The 27,726-nt window shown below is 22.0% G+C and overlaps 2 protein-coding genes across 2 annotated transcripts; both read right to left on the minus strand.

Moving 5' to 3' along the window:
• Positions 1-3,205: 3,205 nt before the first annotated feature.
• On the minus strand, positions 3,206-12,620 carry LOC105366897 (mitochondrial import inner membrane translocase subunit TIM50-C). Its single transcript, XM_011505498.1, has 8 exons — positions 12,515-12,620; positions 10,225-10,571; positions 8,123-8,242; positions 7,342-7,449; positions 5,865-5,996; positions 4,932-5,055; positions 4,558-4,661; positions 3,206-3,322 (listed from the first exon to the last, which is right to left on the minus strand). Exons 2-8 carry the CDS (start codon positions 10,534-10,536, stop codon positions 3,242-3,244), a joined length of 981 nt encoding a protein of 326 aa, XP_011503800.1. The 5' UTR covers positions 10,537-10,571; positions 12,515-12,620; the 3' UTR covers positions 3,206-3,241.
• Positions 12,621-17,522: 4,902 nt separating this feature from the next.
• twr (signal peptidase complex catalytic subunit SEC11 homolog C twr) lies at positions 17,523-24,294 on the minus strand. Its single transcript, XM_011505499.1, has 4 exons — positions 24,184-24,294; positions 23,100-23,209; positions 19,745-19,894; positions 17,523-17,797 (listed from the first exon to the last, which is right to left on the minus strand). The coding sequence occupies exons 1-4, from the start codon at positions 24,229-24,231 to the stop codon at positions 17,563-17,565; spliced, it is 543 nt and encodes a 180-aa protein (XP_011503801.1). The 5' UTR covers positions 24,232-24,294; the 3' UTR covers positions 17,523-17,562.
• Positions 24,295-27,726: the final 3,432 nt, after the last annotated feature.

A 27,726-nucleotide genomic window follows, 5' to 3' on the forward strand; every position in this document is an offset into this window, starting at 1 on the left:
ATGAATCGGAATATAATATATTAATTTTTTTTAAACAGCTACTGAATTCATTTAAAATAATAAAGTACCGTAAATAATTCTTTTATATATTATATAATAAACTATTTATTTATGACGAATGATGCTAAACCTTGCGTAATTTTGTTTACAATTCACTGCCACATAAGTATCAGAGCCGTAGAGGTCCATAGATAGTTTGAAAATCGAGCTTTATGTACATATATATATATATATATAGATAAATAGATAGTGAGATAATATTTGAAAACAGGGCGCTTAAAAAATTAATAAACGATACGTTATTTATTAGGGAAGAAATATATTTGTTATTTGTATTAAATTTGTAATATAAAATATTACAATTTTAACTCATTTAATAAATTAAAATGCTGAAAATGAATAAAATTAAAGAAATATATAGAACAAAAATGTTTTTAAATATTTTATTCAAGTCTAAAACTTTACATAATTTGCACATTGTTTTATCTTCGCTATTATTTATAAATGAAAGTAAATGTTTTCTTAAAATAATACACCTCTGTAATTCGTTTAAAACTACAAATTCCATCAGCCACCAGTCAATAACCTTAAACCTCAAAGTTAGTAATATTCATAATCATACGCAATAAATTTATTTGTTAATTTATGCCCACTTTGATAATCAAAAATTATTGCATTGTTACAATATATTGTAACAATGTAACAACAACAATTGCTTGATTAAAATACTAATTTATGCATTAAGAATATATTCAATTACAACTTGATATTTAAATATCAAAGACACAGCGAAATAAATCTTTGTCCTTCCAAAAATAAGCGTTGTTTAAATAAAAAAATATGTTACTTGGTAATAACTATATACTTATTATTAGAGAAGGTAATAGCAGTGTAACAGCCCACTATTAAAAGAAGATATGAAAAAATGGTATCAACAATGGGGTATGAAAATATGGAAATAAGCCAATTTGGTAGAATAAATTTATCATAAGGAAGTGGCAAGATTTCATTTAGGCAAATATCTAGCCGAAATAGCTAGTTTATAAAAAATTATATTTGTGTGTTTGTGTCTGTGTATGCATAACTTTTTATATTTATAAAAACTAAATAACATTTTTAAATTACATGTGAACTATTTCAAATCGAATGATATTATGATTTGCCTTAATGAGAAAATTTATCGTGTTTATTATATAATAAATAATTATAAATATATAATTATATGCTATGTAGAAGCAAAGAAAATGCAAGTACTGATTAAAAGTAGTAATTAAATTGTACATCGATATTTAAATAACATGATATTTTATTTGATAAGATATATAAATTTAAGAGAAGAAATATAATGACGAAAAACATAATATTTTTTATTATATAAAAAATAATATTAAAAAAAATTCCAATGAAATTTTAGTATTTATAATTTTTGTGAATTTTTGAGATTTTATAGATAAGACTTTATTGTTATAGCAAATTTTACAGTTTATCAGTAAATATATTAATTTTAACAATTAAATAAAAATCTGTACCTCGAATATTTCAGAATAAAAACATTTCATTTTCTTGTTTCTTTATATGTATAATGCTTTAAGTAAATATTTAGATTGATCTGAAAACTATTATCTATTTAATTTTTCCTGTATAAATGTATATTAATAAAATGTCAAAGATGTTAGAAAAATATATCCAATATTGTAATAAATTAAAAGATGAATTAGAAAACCTATGCTAAGGAAATTAATTAAAGTAGTGTCGATCATTCAATTCTAAGACTAATTTGTATTTGACCATTTAAAATATTGTAAAGTATCAAAAACATTGTATTTAAATATTGTATGTAGGCTAATTTTCAATTTAATATATTTGGTGGTAATGGAGATTATATTACTCCAGCGCTTTACCTAATATACATTATAATAGAAAATGACAATCACATATATTATAACAATTATCTTTGTAGTAATAATTCTTGGTTATAGTAGTATAGTTAAAAAGATATTTAGCACATATTTATTTCAGAAATGACTGAACATGGAATACTTTTAATGATGAAGTACACAACCATCATTTTTTCATGAATCTTAAACAATTTAATAATAGTTTTATTTATTAAATTAAATGCAACACTAAAATAGTTTATTTATTTCTTATCATTTATTAATATCATCTCTAGACAATTTAATTTAAAGAATTATATACTTACTGAATATGAATAAAATTAATTTCGTTCACATTAAATATATATATATAAATTGAAAAGTTGGTTCACTATATAAGGCAAATATACAAATTTAAAGCTATTATTTAGTTTATGGCATAAAGTCATATACTCATTTAATGTATTTCTTTGCAACACCCTTCAGAAATAGTAAATTACAATCTAAAATTTTTTAATAGATAATATGTTAATGCTTGTAACTTAAATATCATTTATGTAGAAAAAAAGAAAATTTGAGTATGGAAAAATTATTATTTATGAAACACCAAGAGCAGTAAGTGGTTGAAAATCTTATCTTAATATTAAATACTGAAGTATTTAAAGCCAATTAAAATGCAATGGTAAAACCAATCATTAGTAAACAGATTAGTTTTTCGAATTAACAAGGGTTGATTTTGTAGCAAATATATATTGACAACAACTGAAAAAATGACAAAATGAATAATAACTCGTAGATGTTATTACCATTTATTATTTGGCTCTTTCACTGTCATAATTAAAATGAAGTAAGTTTTATTACTGATTAACTACATACCAATGTTGTATACAAGAATTTCAACTGAGTCGATATTTGAATTTTAACAAACAAATTTGTTTAATGTATTTGTTGCCGTTATTAGATTTTATAAATATTTATTTAGAACTATTTTCAGAATATGATAATGACAAAGATGTTCAAAATATAAAAACAGTATGGTATATATTTAAAAATATATATAGAAATATGTAGAATCAACAGAAAAATATTTAAAATAAAATATAAAAACTTATTTAATAATTACACAAGAAATAAATTATAATGTATTATGTTTAATTTGTAGACATATGTGCACAAGTATGTTTTATATTCTCGATTGCTTGTTGAATGTATATATATATATATATTATATATACTTATACATATATTGTTAATATACTAGTATAATGTAAAAACGAAATAAAATATAAATATTATATATTTTTAATTTTTCTAAAATTTATAATGTATATTAATAAATTTTATTAATTATGTTTATAACTGCATTAAAAAGAAGGTCGCCATTTTGATGCTAAGTGTTTATTCTCTTTTATGTGGGCTTTACTTTCTTCTTCCTCAAGTTGTATCTGTAATAAAATATGTTAATTTAATAAAATATTTTATTCATATCAATTTAGTATCTGGAGTTATTAAAACTATCAATAAATTTACTTAAATATAAAATCCATCAGTTAATCTGGTAAAGTCAATTTTATATACAGAGAACTAAAATTCAATCTAAATTCATAATTAACTAAGCGATTTGAACAGATATAATAATAAACGATTACTATAATTTTTTATCACTATATTTTGAATTTAGATTAAGTCATTTTTAAAATTAATTAAAGTTATATATATAGAAGTTAAATAATATAGTTTTATGAGCCTAGAATGGTTTTTAATTTAATTATTTATTAATAAATTAAATGCTGTTATAAACATAAATTATTCTAATGATATTCAATTTGTTTTATATAATTTATTACTATAATTTTTTCATATTTTATAATTTTCGGTTTGAAATAATTCTAATAGTTTTTTGCTAACGCTTATTATATATATTGTTATGACCGATGTAGTGTGTTTTTAAAATTATAAGCTTTACAATTAATTAAAAGTATATTTAGAAGAAAAGTATAAAATCATTTCGAGAAAGTTCAATGCCAAACCTTACACATACGCAAGTTGACATATGTATATATATATATTCTTGAGTTTTCACATTTTTATTATCATTCATCAATCGTTTCCTCTCTTATTTTCCTTTCACAATGCTAATATTGAATGTAAATATATAAAATGTTAGAGAAACAATACTGATGCATAGTGATAATCATGATAAAAATAACTTAAAAGGAGTTAGTATGTCAATACAACAAATAATGGTTTAATTTTACTTAAATTAAATAAATTGTACATACTCTAGAATATTTTTAATAATTCAAATATAGCTTATTTCACTTTTTTTAATTTAAATTACTTCATGAAAATCCAATTAAAAACATAAACAATTAAACAATAGTATTTACACAAAGTTTTGAGGCAGTAAAAAACAAGGAAGGATAATTCTAACTTGCAACATTTATACTTAACAGATTGCAATTAATAAATTAGGATTTTCTGGTTTTCAGTTAAAAATTCAGAAACCGATTAGTATTATCAACAAGAAGTGTTAATTTAAAAATAAATTTTCAATAAATATATATGTAAGTATTTATATTATACATGAATTCCAATAGTATCTACGAATTACATATTCTATGAATATACAAATATATGAAGCATTTTATTATTTTGTGTATTAATTCATTATACATACCAATAATTTTCTTTGATTTTCTCTGAATGTTTCCAAAGGGTTATCAAACTGACGATAGTAGTTTATGACATCTCGTATATCATCTACATTGGTTTCATATATTGCTGTAAAAAATACAATAACTTGTTGATACGTATACTAAAATTTATTTACTTTTCAAAATTTAGTAATTATATTTATGTGAATTTTACTATTTGCTTCTTAACTATATAATTATACGTATACAAATAATTTTTTTTCAAAACAAATCTGCAGTCATGATAAATTTCATTACAAAAATTAGGAATTTTGTATTCTTGTATATTCTAATAATAAACTATCATATTATAAAAAAATAGCTTTTAAAATCATAGTTTACATCAAGATTATCCTACTTTTAAGAAATGATGCTAAATCATATAAAGTCGTATCATTATCACTTCCATTCCAGCGTGGTATCTTCAACATATTTTCAGGATGGAACTTTACACTTTCTGAATTCCAATCGATTACAATAACCTGTAAATCATAATTCATTTAAATGTAAATAAAATATTTTCGTTTGCAAAATATGTATTTCACTGTATTAGGAAAATTAAATACATTTTAAATGATATATAAAACAAGATTATAAAGTATAATTCGTGAAATGAAAATTATTGTTTCTATGTAAGATACATATCCAGTCTACTTTCCATTTTCAACAATTTTATTCAATAATTTAAAATAATTTGATTAAATAAGCAAGAAATTGTTAATAATCTATATACTATTCGTAAGGTTCATCAGTAAGGTTGTATCTTTAGTTTTTTTTTTATTATAAAAGATAAGATAAATTGTGACAACAGTTAAGCTCATATTTGCAGTACTAATTCAAATATACCTAATAACAAAATTAACAAAATTTGTATAGTTTCTAAATAACATAAAATTATAAAATAAATCTTTTTAAATAGATGCTCTTTTAACAATTTGACCTTATATTGAATTCAAAATTTATTTAAATTTAAGGACAATATTATTACATATTTAATAATATATAATTTAGAAAAATTGCAACTAATCGAATTACAAAGCGAAATGTAAAATTTTCTTTGAGAACAAAAAAATCCTTAGATGTTTATTTGAAACATATTCAAAGATAATTGAATTTATTTTATATAGTTGATATTATATTTCACGTTATTATTAATATTTGTGTTGTAATTTGCAAGGAGTTTATATTTAATACTTAATATATTTGAGACATATTTCCTGTAATAATATTTATTCACGTAATTTTGGAACTATTAAAGGATAGTATTAACAAAAATCAAATGTTTACTTACTTTTCTAAGATCTCTATTAAGAGCATCCAAATCTTTTACATGATGTCCATCGACAAATCGTGTTGCATCTCGAACAAGTCTATACATAATACATCCTTGTGAGTCAAGTGCATCCAAAATAGGAAATACAGTCTATAAATTAGAATAATTATAAAATAAATCAAATTAAATTATAGATTTATTATTTGTTCAATTATTATGTAAAATATGATGTTGACTTTATTTAATTTAATAGTTTAATGAAAATCCAAATATTATATAAAAGATTGTTTTAATAAAACTGCACTAATTCAGGTAGTGAAGAAAATATAAGATTGTCTATTTTCATTGACAATTTTTAAATTTTGCGTTGAAATGGTAAGACTTGAAAATAGTAACAGGAGTTATAAAATTTAATCATATAAACTAATGTTAGTACTTATTTTATTTCTTTTATTTTTATTTATATCAGGCGAACTATAAAGCATGTAAATAATATAAATCTTCATATAAATCTTCTCCAGTATTAATAAATAAGTAAATAAAAAATATTGAATCACAATTTTTATGTTATTCGAATTTAAATAACTATTAAATGTTATATTAATATTAAAAACATAATTTCGAATATTTCTTTTTGTGTACTAATCAAGTGCTACTTTAATTAGTACATGATATAAATACATATTTGTTATTACAAAAAATTAAGGATTATTCTATTTAAATTTCACATTGTAATTATCTATCATATTTTAAGGAAATATTTCCTAGTAGTTTCAATAAAATAATTTTAATTTTTAAATATAAAGAAAATATCAATAAAAAATAAAATTTTCATTTTACAAAAATTTCATTTCAATAAATTAATTATTATGTTTAAAATGCTCAAAATTTATAAACACTTATAACACTATATAACATTTGTTTAAAAATAAAAACAAGATTTAGTCAATAGAACATATTTACTTTTTGGTATTTAGATAATCATTATAGAATTAAATTTGCTTACCAAAAAAATTCTATGTAGCTCATTATTTACTTCTGTTCAAATTGTTAATTCAAGATTAGTATAAACAATATAATTATCCTTAAATTGTATTATAAATTTTGAATAATATTAAATATTTTTGTATGGCTGTGAAAAATACATTCTAGATAATTATTTCTTTTAATCTTACATTATTGTAATCTTCCATAAATTGCCAAGTTTGTATACTATATGTTAATATGTTATTAAAAAAGGTTAATAAATAAACAATGAACATAGGAAATATGTTATAGTGTTTCGTTAAAATTAATTCAGACTTCAGAGTCCATTTATAGAAATAATTATAAAACTTGATTTTTATTATTAAAAACAAAAAATAATTAAAATTTCCATGAAATGAAAATGACTTATTGCAATATGTAAAGCCAAATAATTAAAATATATTAATTTCACTATTATTTTACCAACCACTTATCGATCATTTATTAATTTTTTTTATTCAAAACTTACCAAACCTTGTTCAGCAGTATAAACAACTGTTTCAAATTGTGGTGGAGCAATTGTTTCAAGAAAATGATCTATTCCAGGACGCTTTTTAAATCGCCATCCAGTTTGGTACTAAAATACAAATTAATAATTGCTATTTGGCTGACCAAAAGAATATACAGCAATTAATTATTTTATTATAATAAGTAACAAGACAATCCAAAATAGAATATGAAATTTTATATTCAATTGTTCTTACAAATATCAAAGATTTTAGATAGCTGATTAAAATGTTAAGATTTAATAATCAAATGTTTTATTTTTAATTTAGTTTTTTTGTAAATTTATAACTAATGCTTTTCTATTTATTTGTATCTATTAGATATTGAATGAAAATATTTATCTCTATAGATGCTACAAAATTAGAAGAATAATAATGTGATAAAATAAAATATTATTTTTAATGCGAGTTAATAAATAAATTTTTCTTTTGTCTCTTTGAATTATCGTTTATTTGAAATATATGTTTTTATACAATTCTCTTGATGACTGTATAAAAATATAATTTCTAACAATAATACTAGACTTCTAAAATACGAGTATTTTAAGCTATTTTTATAAAACTTAATATAAGTTGCCTTAATTTTATTAATGCAATAAATCGAGCAAGAATGGAAGATTCCAAAATTCAATAAACTTTGAATAATTACAATTTTCATTGTTAAATGTATACTTATATTGTTAAATAAAAATAAGAATTTATTATAATTTAATTATATTCATTATTTATTTACAATTTTCTTACCGTCCAGTCAGGATGAACTAAAACATCTGTTAATTCTAATATAATTGTGTAAGGTGGTTGAATGTAGGGATGCTTCAAAGGATCGGGCAGAAGTTTGTCCCTGCTCGGTTCTTGTACTAACTGAAAATAAAGTTTAATATTATATAAATAAAATGTAGATTAAACTAGGTATATCAAAATATTTAATCGCTAAATATAATTATTTTTTAAAGTTTTATTATATTAATATATTTTTTATAATCTCGAAAATTACACGAGTTAAAGTAAATATATCTGCACATGTCAATTATCATATTTTGATTTCATTATTTAAATTATTCTTAATAATCCATTAAATTGATAAAGGTCATAAAACATCCACAAAACTTTCTAATACTACTTGTTTCTTTTTTAAAATAAGAATATTCTAATGCTTTGAAATATTAATTATTATTTCATTATACATCATAATTAAAGATATAATTAATTATATGTTTAATCGCTTTGCATGACAAACATGTATACTACTATTCAGTAATTTAATGGTTACTTTATTTATGTTTGTATTTAAATCCATCTTGAAAATTATAAGTATCTTGAGTTATATTTATTTTTCAATTGTATTTTTTAGTACTACAATAAGTTTATTAATAACTTTTTAATAGAAAAATAACATTGATAACAATAACCTTAGATTCATTAATGAAAGAAAATTAAAATATAATTTAAATATTATTTTTTCTCAAGAATTAATTTTCCTAATGTTAGATGTAACATATAAAATCTATCTATTACAAGCATTGAATTTCAAAACTATAAAACAGAACATTGCAATAAATAGTAAATAATCTTACATTATAATTAATGTGAAATGCTTATGTAATTTAATGTTTTTGTTTATTAATTTTTGCTAGCTATCTTAATGTTTTTTCCTAATATTTCAGTAGGACTTTTTAAATATAACAGAATATGATACAATATTAAATTACTTTAAGATATATAACTTAATTTATAAAAGAATTGTCTATTACATATGAACAGTATACTTAAGATAAGAGTTTATAATATATTCAATCTGTTCAAAAGCTTTAATATCAGAATAAAAATAATTATATTTTCTATATTTCAATGTGACTTATTTTGTTTTATAGAAAAATTAAAAATGTATAGTAAGGTATTTAAGTGTCGTTTAAGCAGTATTAAATAGAGGTTATTTTAAGTTCAATTTAGTTTATAATGTTAATAAGTTCTTTTCTAACCTTTTGATTCCAACTACATTTTATATCATTCACCATTAACACCATCAAATTAATTACATATATTTCTATTTATAATTTATGTAAATATATTTATATAATTTGTGATATATTATACAAAGTTAATTTATATAGCAAAACAAATACTAATCTAAATGTATATGGTTAAAAAATAAATATTCTATATTCATTTTGATTATTACTTTTAATATTTAAAAAAATATGTAATTAGTGTTCACACAATAAATTTTAATATATTACATAATTTTTAGCTCTGTAGTTGTTCTACAAGATTGTATGATTGGATCAATGAATTTAACTGATTTTTCTGTTTAGTCTTTTAACTAAAATTCTAAAAATAAATTAGTATCTGTAACAATTGACAACTTATTCAATAAAAAAATCCATCAAAGAGAAATAATGTACATATAGTATAATTTATTTGTAAGTCAATTAAAGTATAATATACATATAATGATATCTAGTTACAAACTTACATATTTTAAGTATAAATCAACTTAAAAATAATGTTTATGCAAAATATTTTTCCCTTTAACAAATTCTATATTCATTGTTTTTCTTGTAAATAGAAATTTATCTCTTGTTAATAATTAAAACCTAATTACTTTTTTTTAGTGTATTTGAAAATTTTAAATACATTAGACTAAAATGTGTTCTTTTGAAGTTCATAAAAGATATTCCATAAACAAAAAAATTGAAAAATACCATGACTTTTATTGAAGAACTCATTAAAAGTTAGAAAATTTAGTTTCATTAAACTGTTGATAAGGACATAATATAATTTCGTAATTTATGCAATATAGTGTTTCCAGTGTACATGAATGTAATATAAACATTTTTAATTACCTTTTTATAATAAGATAATTCTTTTTTAAATCTATAATATAGCTGTTGAATATAAGGTAAGTCATTGAATTCATCTTGAATTATATTACCATTTTCGTCATAATTAGGTTTACTAATTTCATAAATCAATGATAAGCATGCCATACTAATTGATGCACCAAAAAATATAAGACTATATTTCATCATTTTCCAAGACCATTGTTTCTTTTTTTTTTGTTCAGTTTCTTCATGAATAATACTGGAACTGTCATTAATAGAATTTGAAGTTTTAATTGTACTAAAATATACACGATTTATAAGTGATATTTTCATACGTGATAAGGAGCTTACAGTTTGTGACCAATAGTCTGAAATATGAATACATTATATTATATATTTTATTCGATTATATTTGTTAATTTTATAATTTAAAAAAAAATATTGAATTATTTTGGTATATACTATGCCTCTTATTATTAAAATTAAATTTTATATTCTTAAGATAAAATTTGGTAAGTGTTATTGATTAGTAAAATCTAAACTAATAGATTTTAGATGTGTGATATGTGCAAACAGTTGCAATAGAAGGTATATATTAGATTCATTAATAAATATTTATTGTATGAATATTGGTAATACTTTATAAATGAAATACTTTTTTATATATTTATTAGTATTGCAATATTTTATTTCAGCAGCTACTTTCATCTTATTATTACAACTGATGATTTATTAATCATTGTTCTACATATTAGAAACACAAAATAATATATAATTAAAAAATCATATTCAAATCCAAAGTAAAATAATATGTATGTATAGTGTAAATTATAAAATAAGGTAAAACTTTTAAAAGAAGAAAATACTTTTTAATAATAACTTTTTAATATGGTTTAAGAGTGTACAAAATATATCAAACTATACTTTCTGCTGTTAACTTGAACTATATTAAACAAATTAATATAATATGATATAATATAAACCAATAAATTAAAAAAAAATTAATTTTTCTATAATTTAATATTTGTTTTACTAATTGAAAATAAGTTTCTATTAAAAATTTTTTTGGGATTCTTAAAATAACCGAATCTCAGTATATATCTCTATTTTACTTTACAATCCATAAACATTTATTTAATTTTGCTTTTCTTAGACCTGTAATGTACTGTTATATATTATATTTTATAAAACTTTACAATACCTGTTAACAAGAAGGAATAATAGACAAGGAGTTGAAAATGATGGAATATGAATAAATGTTTATGAATAGCACATAATCAAGGCATATAAATATCCAAATTGTTGTTATAATTCTTTTTAATATTGCTTGGGTTAAACATAGGTATAATACAGTTTCTTTGCATTTAGTCAACCAAGTAACAATTCTGAAAATTGATATTCAAGTATCGCATCCATCACCATCTGTAACCAATTTAATTATAAATACTAAATTTTCATTATATGTACAAGTTTTCTCTTTCCTCTTCAATTTCATTCCTCTACCTGCTTCCCTGCTATGAAGTCAATCAATATACAAGAACTTTGAATAACTTAAAAAAATTGCACATTATACTTAAACCTAATTATATAAGTTCTCTAAATGTAAAATAAATGCAATTACAAAATTATATCTTTTCTCAATCCTTAATATGTGAAAATTGCAATAGGTATCATGAGAAAATTCAAAACATAGTTTTGAATGATTTATATAATATTATTTGATCAATGATGAATACTTTATATAGAATGTTACAAAAACTATCTTAAAATTTTTATATAAAATTAATCGGACACTGTCGAAATAAAATTTATGCACATGTAATATTTAATCACATTACTCAAATTACTATAAATTTATAACCTAGGATTCGCAAATTAATTTCATACACTTTAGTAATAAATAAATAGTAATTATATATGTTTGTAATTTAATGTTACAAATTGATTGAATACACTTTCAATTACTATAATTTATTTTACTTATTAAAAGTTTTAAGACATGTGCTACCATTTACATTCAATTTATATCATTTTATTTTCATTAAAGTGTCCATGAAGATGTAAAATACATATTAAAAGTATAGAACTGTTTTAAAATAATACAAAATTTATAATATAATCAATATAATCAATTGCTTTACTAAATTTTATAAGCAACTCTTTTAGAGATCATGACTTGGAACTTATAATATTAATCTTTTCTTTTTTAAAAAAAAAAGTAATATACTAATTAGGTCGTAATTAAAATTTATATTTAGCATATAATTTATTAACATATTATAATTAAATGTTATCAATAAATAATACCAACTATTAGTATAACAGGAAATATGTGAATAATTAACCAGACGAAAATGTAATCTTGATTTTTGTTGAAGTAGAAATTTGGCAGGTTGTTTCAAATTTTTTATTCCGAATAATATAAAATGAATATTTTTTAATAACATAATTAAAAAATTCTTGTATATCTTTAAATCTTCGTAAAAAACTAAATTCAAACAGTTAAATGTTCACTAATAATTTAATATTTTTATAAAAACATTTAACCTCTAATAAAAATATGATCTTAATTAATTTAAATCTATAATTGTAATATATACAATAAATGCAAGTTCACGAAAACGGTCTAAAATATAATATAAAATGTACGGAAATAATTTAAGTAAATAGTGAAACCACGAAATGGAACGTATCCTTTACCGCATGCGCTTTAGAAGTTTGAGCTTAACATATAAGTTTGAATATGATCTTTTATTGTATCCAACAAAAATTAATAAAATTTGTACATTATTACTTCAAGTAAAGTTAACAAAATTAATTTTTATTAAATTTATTAAAATTGAAATATTATAATTAAAAGTTATGAAAATTAATGAATAATTATTTTTAAGGTGGCAACAAATGTTATATGGTAATAAATTAAATTTTATTTTTAATAAATTATATGTTATATGGTAATACATTAAATAATAAAAGTGAAAAAATTAAAATAAAAATTCGATAATGAACAAATATTAGTCACTTCGAATTTGTTTAAACTCTTTGCAGTATAAAATATATTGAACTATGGTATAAAATAAATGAAGGGTTTAAGCTTATTACTATAAAACATCAACAAACATTTACAATTAAGTGAGAATATTAATGTGCCTTAAATTAAAATATACAGAACGTTAAGATGACAGAGGATATAAATTCGAATACAAAGATAACCAACACTTTATACATACTGTCGTTATTCTATTGATTATTATTTTTATCTGAATAGATACAATAATTGTTTTAACTTAAAACCTAAAAAAAGTAACAAGTACATTAAATAGACAAAACATATTACATAAAATGAGTATATATAATCAGAAATAAGTTAATTTAAGAATAAAAATTATATATATAATGTTAAAGCAAAGTAAAAATAAAATTGATTCTAGTAGCTGTATTAATCAAATAACAAATGAACTATGTAAATGTCAAATATAATTATAAAATAAAAATTATATGAAAGAAATTATAATGCGACAATCATAATAAAAAGAACATGGATCAAAATTAAATGGAAATATTAAATTCTGATTTTGGAATAAATTAAATAATTATGCAAATTTTAAAATTAAAATTATTACTGTTGAAGTTATTATTTTAAAAACTTGAATATATAACGAATATTTAATTAAGTTTTTTTAGTATAATTTTAGTTAAGAAAAAATATATAATCAATTCAGATAATGAAAATAATCAACAAAAGCTCCAATGAAAAAATATATAAATTCAAGTTTTGATAAACAAAAAAACATAAGAGTTAATGGGTATATTATATAACATTTATGTAAATTCGTGATGTTTGATAGTCTAACATTGTTATATGTTTTGATTCTTATAGTTCAATCATTTAGAAAATGTTTTAAAGATTCATCTTAATATTAAGTATAAAAACGTTTATGAACTTTAATATTAATCTCATTGATGTCTTATATACCCATATATATATTGAATTATTTTTAGATTTTATATAAATCTTAATTAATATCGATTTTAAAAATTTGTTATTAATTTGTTTAGCATGCGTACTAAAACATACGTGTATAAACATTATTTTATACAATTTATTTTATAGTAAAAATTTACAGTATAATATATCTTTTTTTAACACTGTTAATTTTTTTAATTTTTAAAACATAATTATTAAAGCTTCTAGTATACATTAATTTAGCCATAATTTTTTATAGATTTGTAAAATTTAAAAGAATATTTTATTATTTAATATATATTATCAATTTAAATAGTAGACTATTTATTTTAAATTATAATGTTCTATAATACAATAAATACAAAATAATGGTGTTCGGAATTGGAGCATGTAATTGAGGCCCTCGGTTCTCAGAAACTTTACATTTCCTTTCGCAGAATTCTCGATTAGCTCAAAGCTTAGACTCTCGAACTTTTAACAAGGCTGCTTAGCCTTCGCATAGCAATGTCTAATCACTAAACTAAATAATAAAATTCAACCATAAGAGGATCGAAGAAATCAAATAATTTTATATTGATATATTATTTATTTTAAATTACTTCAGAATGCTATGTACATAATTGGTCAATACGATGATTATATCTAATACGATTTTTTATCATTACATCGTTCCGTCGACAATATTTGCATAGTAAATTCAAATCTATTAATATTAATTAGTATTTATTTATTTATACCACTAGCAAATATGTGGCTGAATTATCTTCGTGCATACTAATAGTAGGTATAGTTTTGTATATAATAAAATTATGCAATTTCTTGCGCTTTATGCAAAATGGTACATTTTGCCTTATATATATTATCAATGCTGTACTTGTTTGCGATCTCAATATCATGTTATTAGTTGTAAAAGGATTTTATTATCTTTATTAATTATGAAATTTAGTCTTTAAATAATACAAATTATGTATTATTATTTTAAATATTACAAATAAATTTTGATTTTATACGAGATTTTTGGACTTTTATATTTTGTAATATTTGTTCTTATTCATTATATTCAACAATATTACATTTTAGAATTTAATTAGCATTACTAAAAAGAATAATTTCTTATGACTAATATTGAAATATTTTATAATAGAATTTGGATATAGGAATTAAAATCATGGGTTTATTCATTAAGATTTTCATCAAATTAGTTCTTTTTTTGAATATTTAATAATTAGTTTAAATAAAACTATTAAATTAACTATAACTTTACTGTATAAGATAAATTAAGAGTAATAAGTTGATATTATATTATAACATGTAAGTAATAAAGTGGTTAAATAATTAGATTATTAATGTCTACTGGATAATTTATTTTCTGCAAATATTATGTATAGATAAATGATACTTTTTTTCATAATTTTCACCACAAAAATATTAACATTAAAATATAATTTTGTAAATAATATTTAGCAATATTTATTAATTATTATATGATATATCATATATATATCGTATATTATAATATATATATTGTTCGAGATTGCGAGACCTTTTTTCAATGCAATATAACATATGGCAAAACAACATCGTAAAATTTGTGTTTGGATTTCAAAACGTTCTTGCTCGCAACTATCTAGCAATAGTGTCATAAAACATCTGAAAACCCCACTCAGGCATATTACAACGAAAAGGATATACACTCATCAACACGTAACAATATAGAAATATATTAAATAAATCATACCATTACTCATATACTTCATGATCATTAATTATTTATTATATTATCATATTTAATAAAGGGAAAGACAAATAAATATTACAAGTAGTCTTGAATAATTGTATTGTCCCTTCAACTTGCCAGCAATACCTCCACCCAACATCCAACGGAGGTTTTCAGTCTGATCCCAGACAGTGCACCATGCTAAGCAGTCAAGAGTGGTGATTGCATTTCAATAGTGAATATTAAATAAATTGTACATCACCTACGCACTTGTTATACATTTAGGTAGGACATTAATTTTCTGTGAAACTTAATTGACCAAAAACCACTTGATGGCGCAACCGTGTCAGCCGAGTTTGACACTGATTGTCACGAACTATCGTGAAGTCATGCGAACGGCCGAGGTTATCAAACTCATTTTTGTAATCGGAATGTACTCTGGATTAAGGCGTTGCAACTTTCTGTATTAAATGTCGCTGTATTCAAGCACTAAGACGTCGTTGTAATTGGAACTGTACTCTGGATTAAGGAGACAATCTCCACGGTATCTCAATAAGTACCACAGCACACACTACCAAGATAAAATGAAGACATCATTATATTCGTCATCAATAGGAGACTCGTAACTAAGGGCCATACGTGGCACTATACAAGGAAAGTCAAGGATTTACGCCCTTGCACTTCTCAATCAACACCAAGAGGAACTAGAGATTTACAACTTCTAACCTTGACTTGCAGTCTATGCTATCTTCACTTTAAAAAAACCACTAAGGAATGGTAAAATCTCACAGATTTTCAACACCATCTTAGAATTATTATTATTGTATAGTTTGTAAAATAAACTGCAATAAAAAGCACAATAAGCATGCATGTAATTATTGAATAAATGCGCTATCCTTTCCATTTGTCCGCACTTCTTTGCCCCACCAGGCAACTGTTGGTCATAGTCTAATCCAATCCTTTTGGTCCTTTGACCACCGGATAATGGAATTCTAAATATATATATATATATTGGCATATTGTTCACTTTATATATCTTTTTTATTTGCATATTGTTCACTTTATCTTTATTTTATATTTTTACTTTATATTAGCAAATACCTTTAACATACCTTTTATATTTCTTAACTTATGTTTTTTTTAGTTTTGTGAAAAAGAATTCGCAATTTTTTGCGGGTAACATTTCAACTTCATTATTTTTATCTTCTTTTTGCGCCCGTATATTAGTTAAAATGATGGTGTTTATTAGTGGTCACGTGAATGAAGTTGCAGTATTATTTTAAATTGTATTAAGTATTTTTAATTATAATTAAATATAATAGCTATATAATTAAATTACAAAAATCTTAAAATATATTTGTATAAAAGAATCAATTGTAATTACAAGACTAAAATTAAAACCATTAAGTTTTTTTTCGTTATTTATAATTATTATCTGCGTACCTAAATTTTATATAAATTTCATAATTACAATTCTTAGAAAAAAATATAAATTATTATAATTAAATTTTTACATTTTATACTTTGATTATTTTATTTTTAGTATATCTAAATAGATATAGTATATCTATTTAGTTTTCTGTGTGATATTTATTGTAAAGGGTTGAAAAAAATATATAAGCATTTTAAGTAGTATATAAATTTTATGTGATAAATTTTATTTGTATTCGTGTACTTATTCTCGATGTACTAAAACATATATTCCAAGGCATGCAAGAATCGCATATTTGACCTTTGGATATTCATTCATATATATTGTAACCATTCCAACATAGGGTAAAAATCCTTGTGCTCGACCAACAACATCTTTATGACTAAGCCATAATTGACCTGGTACATATAATCCTCTATCATCAACAGAATTATTATCACCTTTCGTTAAGAATTTTACTGTACCATTCTTACCACCTCTGAAAAAATCATTAATAATTTATACATATATATATATATATATATGTGTATATCTATATATAAAATAAAAACAATTAAAAACTAACATTTTATTTCATTGGTAATATTTTTAGATATAATAAATACAATACATTTTATTTATTTTTTACAATGTGTTAGAATAGAATTATTGCACGATTTTGAACAATTTTTTATATGCAAACAATATACATTTACATTAAATAGTAAAATTTATATGTAAATATATTTCCAAATAATTTTTAATATATTTTCTAAATTCTATTAATTAAATATATGTATTGTTAAAAAGTAATTATTGGAACATTTTTTTAAATTGCCCTTACTATTTGAAATTGTTAAAAAAAATTTTATTAGGATATTTTATATAAGTATATCTATATAAGTACACTAATTATTTTTTTATGTTGAATACGTTATTTTTAATTTTTTTTCAAAATTCCTTTTATTGTTTTTTTTTAATATTGTAAAGAAATTTATTAAGTCATTGATTAAACAAAATAAAACTATTAAGTTATAAAATTGTTAAATAAACACTTAAATTATGTAATATAAAGAGCTACTGCAGTAATATGAAGTAAAAAGTATCAATACTTTTAAACTTATTACGAATGAAATTTGCTTACATAAAATGTTTTTAGTTTAATTTTTTACATTTTAATTTAAATATTAATTTTGTAATTTTTTTTGTGTAACTCAATAGTAAATATTAATTTTCTGTGACCTTGTAAAAAATATACACATGTTTGTTAAACTGATAAGAAAGTTTCATCCAATTATGTTGACATTTTTATTTAAAAAAATTGATATTTTGTTGACTGAGTTATAAAAAAGTCTGAAGATATATTACGTATCATATTTACATATAGAATTCGAGATCAACCATGCATAAGTTTTACATGATAGTTAAGCATATACTATTTACAATACATATAGAAAAAATCTTAAAATTAATTACTTAATTCAATTAATTTTCATACAAATTATACAATTTTTTACTAGTTTTTTAATTGTATTTCACATTATAAAAGCTGAAATATGCGACTAAATACTATATTAAATAAATTCTAAATTGTCCAGAAAAATGCTTCATAGGATATATCAACTGTATTAATGCAAGAGTGTACAATTACAAAGTTACTTATATGGAGACTAGTAATTTCCAATGTGTGGAACGTTCATCAATGTGCGTAAAATATCAAAAATTACAGTTTAAATTAAATAACAGACAAAAAAACCAATATGTACATTCTATAAAAATAAGCAAAAAAATTAATGAAATATCTATATAAAAGCTAGTTATTAAACCAAGCAAGAAATCCAGTTGATAACTATGCTGTCAATGTTTGAAACATTTGATAGACAAAAATATATAATTTATGTAATTTATAACCAAATAAATATTTTTTTAAATCAATGAAATTCGGATTTCTGAATATCGATCAACATTCAAGTAAAAAGAATTGTCCAGAACGCTGTAGGCAACAATACTTTAAGTTTACATATTTACGATATAATTGTATTTATGTTGGAAAAAGGCTCAAATCTAACTAGATAAGTAAAAAACTAATATATTGTTGAAATTTACCAAAGTGTGTTTAATAGAAGAGCATATGTATAATAAGAATATTGAATTTTAAAATCTGAAAGAAAATTATTCAAAAACTTGTAAAATCTAAAAGCTTCTAAAAGTACTATATTGATAAGCCTTAATCGAGAAATTCATATGTATTATATTTAAATATAACATTATAGGTACTTCTTTTTTCAATTTCCAAATTCTCTTTACCTAGTCTATACAATATCTTATTTATATTATATTTAATTTATTAAACCATATATAAATTTATATAATGACATTATATAATCAATTAAATAAACTCTTTAATGCCTCTATTATATAATATGTATACAAATGATGTACTTACTTTTCATGTAATTTCATAACTCTATGCACAATAGGTATTTGACGACCTTCAACTTTGAAAACGACTATTTCTCCTACTCGTACTGGTTCTTCCAGATTATTTGTTAAAAATAGTAAATCTCCTCGATGAAATGCTGGTTCCATACTTCCACTATATAGTTAAATAATATTGTCTACATTTATAGAGTAATTTAAAAAAAAATTTTTAAAATGATTGAAGATTTGAAATTATAAGTATTAAATAATAAATATAAATATTAATTATAAATATCACAGTTAAGTTCTATAGTTTATACGTTGTTTCTTGTTAATTTATAATTCAATAATTAAAAACGTCAATAACTTCTATTATAAATATAGTATTGATATTGAAATAAGTTATGTAAATATATTTATACAAAATGCTATTACTTTTGGATTCGACTAATTCGTAATAATTAGCGATCAATATATTCTTTATTTATTCCCTTTGTAATTTATAATATAAATAAGCATTCACATAAAAATTCTAAACAGTGCCTGTTATGATCAAAGAAAATAAAAAATTTGTAAATAATCTGATACCACTTAAAAGAATTTCCCGAATATTAGAAAATGCAATAAGTATATATGTAAAATTTCGAAGTGATTAAAAATTTATCACTTACGATTTTATGTGACATTTATTATAAATAAAAGAAAATTGAAGGAACAATAATAATAAAGAAATCCTTGAAAATATATTATTGTTTTGGTAAAAGTGGAAAATAAACTGAAAAATCTAAGTTAAATTGGAAAATCGGCATTTAAGACTGTAGTAAAAGTATAATTAATTTAAATTACATAATTTTTATAATGTAATTATCTCCTAATACTGGAACCCAATATAAATAAAACAGTCAATGTTAACATAATTCTTTTAGTAGAATGTAAATATTGTTTTTATCCAACTTGACTATATTACGAAGATAAGTAATGTATATAAAAGTGAACTATTCTAAATAAATTGATGCATTTATATACGAATATATATATGTACATGTAATATTTTTGTATATAACTTATATCAGCATCATATACTATTCCGTAATATTTCACTAATATTGTAGTATATATTGTTTTGTTTTTGTCCCTTTCTCGATACAAACTAAATATGCAACTAAATATATATGTTAAATTCGTAAAAATATAAATAGGATGCTATGTCAATTTTGTAAAGGTATATATAATAATAAATACATATAAATTTGGTTCATTTGGTTGAACTTGGTGGTCTGCAATTGAGATGAGTTTAAAAGGTACAAAATTATTAGAGACCATAAAATCATAAGGATACATCTTGAAAGCTATCTTTGTACATTATATCATAATATAACAGCAGGGCTTCGATATTAAGCCCTCAAATCTCTTTACAGTGTTTTGTAAAAAATTCAATAAAGTATTCGGAAATAAGACAGATTAATAGAATAGGATAATAGGATTGAAATACGATTCTTATTGCTTTAGGTTATTAACGCTTGCAAATTGAAAACCTAGTGAAATATATGAAATCTTTACCACGAAATAATTTGTTTCGTCAAAGTATCTTTAATAAATACTCTTGATTTAATTCATTTACTGCAAGTAATAAAGTACAATAAATATATCAATATTGGATTAAGTATTATTTTATCTTATTAACTAGTTTACTAATTATATTAATTTTTTCACATCTTCGTAGGTTTTATAATTTTCATATTTAATTTGTAATCAGTGTTAGCATGAATTTATTTGGATTCGTCCAACTGAATATTACAAAACAGTAATATAAAAAATTATAAACGTACGAAAATTGATAGAATAAGTCTAAAAATAAACATCAAATTGTATAATATCGAAAACACGTAAATATATAAATATTTATTAGTTTTTAAATATTTATTTTCAAGAAGCATTATTTACGTTTCAACAAAAAGGAACGGACTAATATTTGTCAAAAATTTTAGCTAAACATAAATATTTAAATATTAAACAGAAGTACAACTGGAAACAAATATAATTTAGAAATACTCTTTCAGATTGTAATAAATGGTCAAATATTGATTCATGAGATTTTTGACCATCAAAATTAAATAACAGTTTCTAAGCACACTCTAACAATCTTAAATGGCGTATATAAATGACTTGAGTAAATTTACAATATTGTTCAATGTAATCTTTTACATTATATTTTTTAAATTTGTACATAAAGTATGAAAAACTGTGAGCTGATTTGATTTTGATGAAAAACTTAAATTATATAAAAATTATTGTCATTGCTACTTCATTTCTTATTTATAGAATATGCATTTAGTCTGAAAAACCTACTTGTATCTATAGTGGGTAATAACAAATATTGGTATTCACCATGATTCAATTAGAAGTTTTCATATATTTTTAATATAATATAATAAATTTAATAAATGTATAACTAATTGACTCAATACCGTTTCGTGTTATAAATATAAAAAGCACGTGACTAATATTTAATAAGAAAATTTAAGTTAAGATAAAAATTCTAATAAAAAGAAATGAATATAAAATTAATTAATTTGTTCCATACATGGTCTTTAACTTTTTTTATGTAATAATTTGAGTTAACAATACTCTAATTGCTTTAACCTTCATTCAATCTACAATACAATTTACAATTAAAAACAATGTTGAAAAGAATATACTTTGTTAAAAAATAATCTAGAGCAATATTTTAAAATTAATAAACTATTTTTAATAGCAAAAGCTAAAGTATACGAAGATACCACACACTTCAAATAAATTGCAAAAATGGGAACTCTATAATGATTTAGATTTTTGTATTATTAAAAAACATAATTATTATTCTTCCAGACATGGTAATAATGTGAACGACATCAATATCCATTAAAAAAATATATGCAGTTATCAATGTTCACTTGATAGTTAAAATTTTGGTAAGTTTAATCAAATAAAGTTTGCACTTTGTTTGTGAACTCTCACATTTGTAATTAAAAAGAATTGTTTCAACTTTTCACATTCATCAGTTTTTATATACTTTCTGATGACAATATTTAAATATTTAATTGTTAATATTGGTAAAAAAAAAATTTTTATTATAGTAACCGTATAAAGTATAAAAATTTATAAACAAAAGTATTACTGTAAATATTTAAAAATAAAAGAAGCTTAGAAAATAAAATTATCAGAAATAAGAAAATATAAATTAATTGCTATTTATATGAAAATATGTTATAATGAAATGTATGAATTATTTGAGAATAAAACTTGAACAATTATTTTAAAGGTATGATTTTCCTTGCTGTATATAAGTTGTATTAACAAAATGAAATAAAGCTGCTTACAATAACTATATTAAATTTTACCTTAAAACAACAACAATTGGACTTTCACTTCCAGTGACAACCATTAATCCTTTCCAAATCATCAAAGCAGAAGATACTATCATTCCAAAACTTAAAATTTGATATAATAGCTAAAAAAATGAATTTTCATTTAAATAAAATTATAATATCTTAATTACAAATACAATCATTTAATACAATTTTTAAAACTATTTAATATATTACGATTTATTTCTTTGAATTATATAATTTCATTTATTTTGATAAAAAATAAAATAAATTTTTGTTCATTTGAAAATAATTAACTTGAAGTATTTTAACAGATTGACAAATACTTTTATTTTATTTTTTAATATTAATTCCATTTTTTAATTTTAAATACAACATTTAATTAATAAGAATAACATATTTTTTAAAAAATATATTTTTATAATACTAAATTATAACAGATATTTATTCTTCTTATAAACTTATTATTAGTAGTAGTAATATTATAATTACATCTTTCAATTTAATCATTTTATTTTACAACAAACACAAAAAATCAGAATTTCACTTACAATAATACACTTTATGACAAAAGAAAAATGAAGTTTATAATTACATAAGTTATATTTTTTTATTTATATAGATTTAAAATAATAGATAGGTTAGTAAAACTGATCATCAATCCTTAAGATAATTTAATACAAAAATATATCAATTCATAGTAGACTTTGAAATGATTAACCACAATTTGATATATTGAATTTGGAATAAAAGAATCATGTAAATCATCAAAACTATGCAGATTTTTTATTAAATTTATTTGTCTATTTTGTATTAATAATTGTCTTAATAAATACTCAATTCTGTTTCTTTTAAAAATGAAGTAAAATAAAAATTTGTAATATATAATCCTCAGTTAATTAAGAATAAGAAAGCATTAAATTTTTGTTTACATTAATTTTTTTATAAAAAATTAAGAATGAATAAGATATAAAAGAAAATATAAAATGATAATGTTATATTAAAATAAATATGATCCTCTATTATATTATACCAAATTTGATTTTTACTATTATCAAAAGTAAAATTAAAAAAAATGAAACTTTAGTAATCTTACTTGGCGTTTATTCATCCGCTTTAAATCATCAAATATATTTTGTAACATATTGAGAATTAATTTAAAGTAAATGTTTAATAATTTTGAAATGTAACCCTATTTTCTATTTCTTTTTATTTTTGTGACGTTGGCACACGCAGGTATAATATGTTTACATAGATTAAAATTAATATTAAAATTCAAATTAAAATAGCGGTAAATTTAATTGTTTAATATTTTAAAAACCTGATCTTTGATAAAAAAGATTAGAAAATTTATTAAACTCTTCTATTTATTAAATTTGATTTAAACTATTAAACGTTTTTACTATAAAGATAATAAAAATTAGAACAATTAGTAATCACCATTTTAATTAATTTCTTTTAAGAACGCTTTAAATATGTTTACACATTAATAGAACTAAATATAAATAATTGTGTAAATAATAGTAAAAATATAGAAATATTATATAACATATATATAATTAAATATGTTTATTCAATAGTTCTTATAATTGTAATGATTACATTAATTAACATTCGAAAAATATATATTATAATAATTAATAAAAAATTATATTTTAAATAGTATAGATTACTACTCCGAATAAAGTTTATGGATTATTATTCTTGTGGTAATATGCTTATTAATAGTAGGTCAAACGTTTAATAAAAAACATATATTGATAAAAAAATACAATAATAAAACACACATATAGTTAAGCAATATTTATGATGAATTAAGCAATATTTATGATGGTACATGGTGTCTTTCATTGATATTTTGGAAAATATTTGAGACGTCCATTTAGATCATTATTAAGCTTTATTTTATTCTTTATTCTTTACAAAGGTAGTAATACCTTTAAGTATACACCAAAGTACAAAGTATATAACAAAAATTCTCGTTCTATAATAAAAAATTTGTGATCAATTCAATGCTATTAAATCTATCTATACCTTTTTGACGCTTGGTTGATGTTTCCTAGCTGAGCTTTAAGTGAAATATTCATTAAAAGTGCAATCTTAATTGTAGAAGTCGTATATGGCTGTAGACCATACAGAATCAAAAGATTAAAATGTAATTGATACGATATTGCTCTTCAAAATTTTTAAATTCATTAGAATACATATTATTAAACCCGATTCCTGGGTTGACATTGTAATACAAACTATGATAATATGCTTTGTAAATTATGAATAAAATTGAACTATTGTAAATATTTAAATTAATATTATATCAGTATTAATAATATACAATATAAATATTCTAAAGTTGAATATATTTATCAAGAATAACTTGATTAATTGTAAAAATATAAGTAGTACATCAAACTAGTATAAAAAAAGAAATATAATTTTAAATATTGAAAAAAATAAAGATTAAATAACGTGTTATATACCTGTTTGAGAATGAGAGACTCTTTTTTAATGCAATAAAACATCTGGCAAGTAATATCGTGAAAATTGTATTTAAGACTTCAAAACTTTCCTGCTCATAATCATTTTGCACTTGTGTCATAAAACATCTGGAAAACTCTAGCAAAACGTGCTCATGCTCCCAGTGCAGTAGAACCTAATGGGTTTATTGCCGGGAGAACCCAAAAGTAGATTCAGAATGAATATCAGATATGCGTAAAGCATTGAGTACAAAACGTGCAATAACCTGCAATGACCATACGTGCGCACTCGGCTTTTAACACAATGCTTGCATTGTTCTTGGCTATGCCACATCTGGTCGATCGCATTGGAAAATTGACCACGCCCAAGCGGACCCTTTGTTTAGCCAAGTCCCAGAGAGGGATGAGGCAACCAAGGAGAGGTGACCAATGGAAAAGGCTCGCCACCTTCCGGCACTTTCCCGATTAGCAAATTCGGGACTGATCCCGGAAGGAAGTGGAAATGAAGGCGTGCATAATCTATTGTGCGGCCCAAGATCAACCTCAGATTGGTTAATTAATAAAAGAAGAAGGGGTCCCAAGTAGAACGGAACCAGTGAACCATTTAAGAAGGGACAACGTAATGTACCTTCACTTATTCTTTTCTAACACTTCACACACAATTGAAAGATAAGTCACGACTTACTCTCACGGAGGAGGACCGGAGAGACAAGTCGTTTAGCTGAGTTTTAATAAGAAGTTCTTTCTACAATTGTGAATTAGTATACAGTTGAATTGATCTCATCAAGACTAGATTGCATATGACCAGACCACTTGTGATCTCACTTGGAGATAAGGAAAGAACTTAACAGTTGCATTATTGCAAGGGAACTTCACAACAAGCCAACGAAGAGAGACTGGAAAAATCACGATACACGGCAATTAAGTCATTACTGCTAGTACTGTGGAAGAATCACGCTGCACTGTAAGTAAGTCCTTACAGCTAGTACTGATTCTTGATTTCTCGGTTTAAGTAGAAAGCGGACGAATTAAGGTCCAACTACAGAAGCTTTCCAGACATACTGTACGACAAGACCAGCTACAGACGCCATAGTGGCTTTTCAATGCCTCCAACGATAAGTTGTTCCCGCCGCAGGTGGCGCACAGCTTCGCATAACCTCAATTTAGGCCCATATTTAGAGGCAACTGCACACGTATTGAGTTGAAACACGATAAGATTGTAGTGTTCGATCAGAGCACTAAAACGATCATAACCTCAAAAGTGGTAATATTCAATAGATTATAACCTATTTCTTTTCACAATAAATCATTATCTCACCAGTTACATGCAGAGAATAAGGAATTGATTATCCTCTAGTTCTCTAATAAAAGGATATATCTCAACGCCACAAGAGTATTAAGAAATATAAAGGTCATTGGTAATTTCACCATGGTTAATGATGATTCCAACATGGAAATAAAGTGAAATAAATGGAATAAACAGCAATAATAAAGATATGTTTTAATTATTGAATCGGTGCATTAACCCTTTACTTGCCCAGCAATCCCACACAACATCTTGTGGGTTTTTTTGTTCTAAGTTGATTTTTGCACGTTTGGCTGACGAGTCAGATTGTGGAATTATTTTCTGAACAATACCAATAAATGAATGATTTTTTATTACAGATATTTCTATCTTGATCTATTTAAAAAAAATGATATATATAAAAGAATTGGTACACTTATAATGTATATAGTGTAGTAACACTTGTACTATTCGTATAGTAAATCTTTATTTAATTGGCCGAAGAACAATAATTTGAAAAACAAAAATGTGTTAATTATTAATAATAAAAATGTTTAATAAGTGAATTGAATTATAATATAGCAATGACAATGCAAAATGACCCAATACCTGATAACACTAGTTATTTATCTATAATTAATTAAAATAAACCATGACTAAAAATTCTACTCTTTTATAAATAATACAAAGAATGCTAAATTTTATGTTAATATTTATCAAACAGCGCATAGTTTTCTTAAAATTCAAAACTTTCAACAAAGAAAATATAACTGACACAAACATATGTACATAATTACACAATATATATGCATATTAATGAATAAATTAGGACTACAGATTTAACAAAAACTAAGAACCTGACGCATTGTAGTTGAAGCGA

This window comes from Ceratosolen solmsi, unplaced genomic scaffold (assembly GCF_000503995.2).
Source record: "Ceratosolen solmsi marchali unplaced genomic scaffold, CerSol_1.0 scaffold90, whole genome shotgun sequence".
Taxonomy (NCBI): domain Eukaryota; kingdom Metazoa; phylum Arthropoda; class Insecta; order Hymenoptera; family Agaonidae; genus Ceratosolen; species Ceratosolen solmsi.

Coding starts and splice junctions, on each gene's coding strand:
- LOC105366897 (XM_011505498.1), bottom strand. CDS start 10,536: ATGAAAATATCACTTATAAATCGTGTATATTTTAGTACAATTAAAACT. Junction 5,056..5,864: donor TTAATAGAGATCTTAGAAAA/GTAAGTAAACAT, acceptor TATGATTTACAG/GTTATTGTAATCGATTGGAA. Junction 4,662..4,931: donor TTTAGCATCATTTCTTAAAA/GTAGGATAATCT, acceptor TATTTTTTACAG/CAATATATGAAACCAATGTA.
- twr (XM_011505499.1), bottom strand. CDS start 24,231: ATGTTACAAAATATATTTGATGATTTAAAGCGGATGAATAAACGCCAA. Junction 23,210..24,183: donor AGCGGATGAATAAACGCCAA/GTAAGATTACTA, acceptor TCATTTTTTTAG/CTATTATATCAAATTTTAAG. Junction 17,798..19,744: donor GTTATGAAATTACATGAAAA/GTAAGTACATCA, acceptor TGATTTTTTCAG/AGGTGGTAAGAATGGTACAG.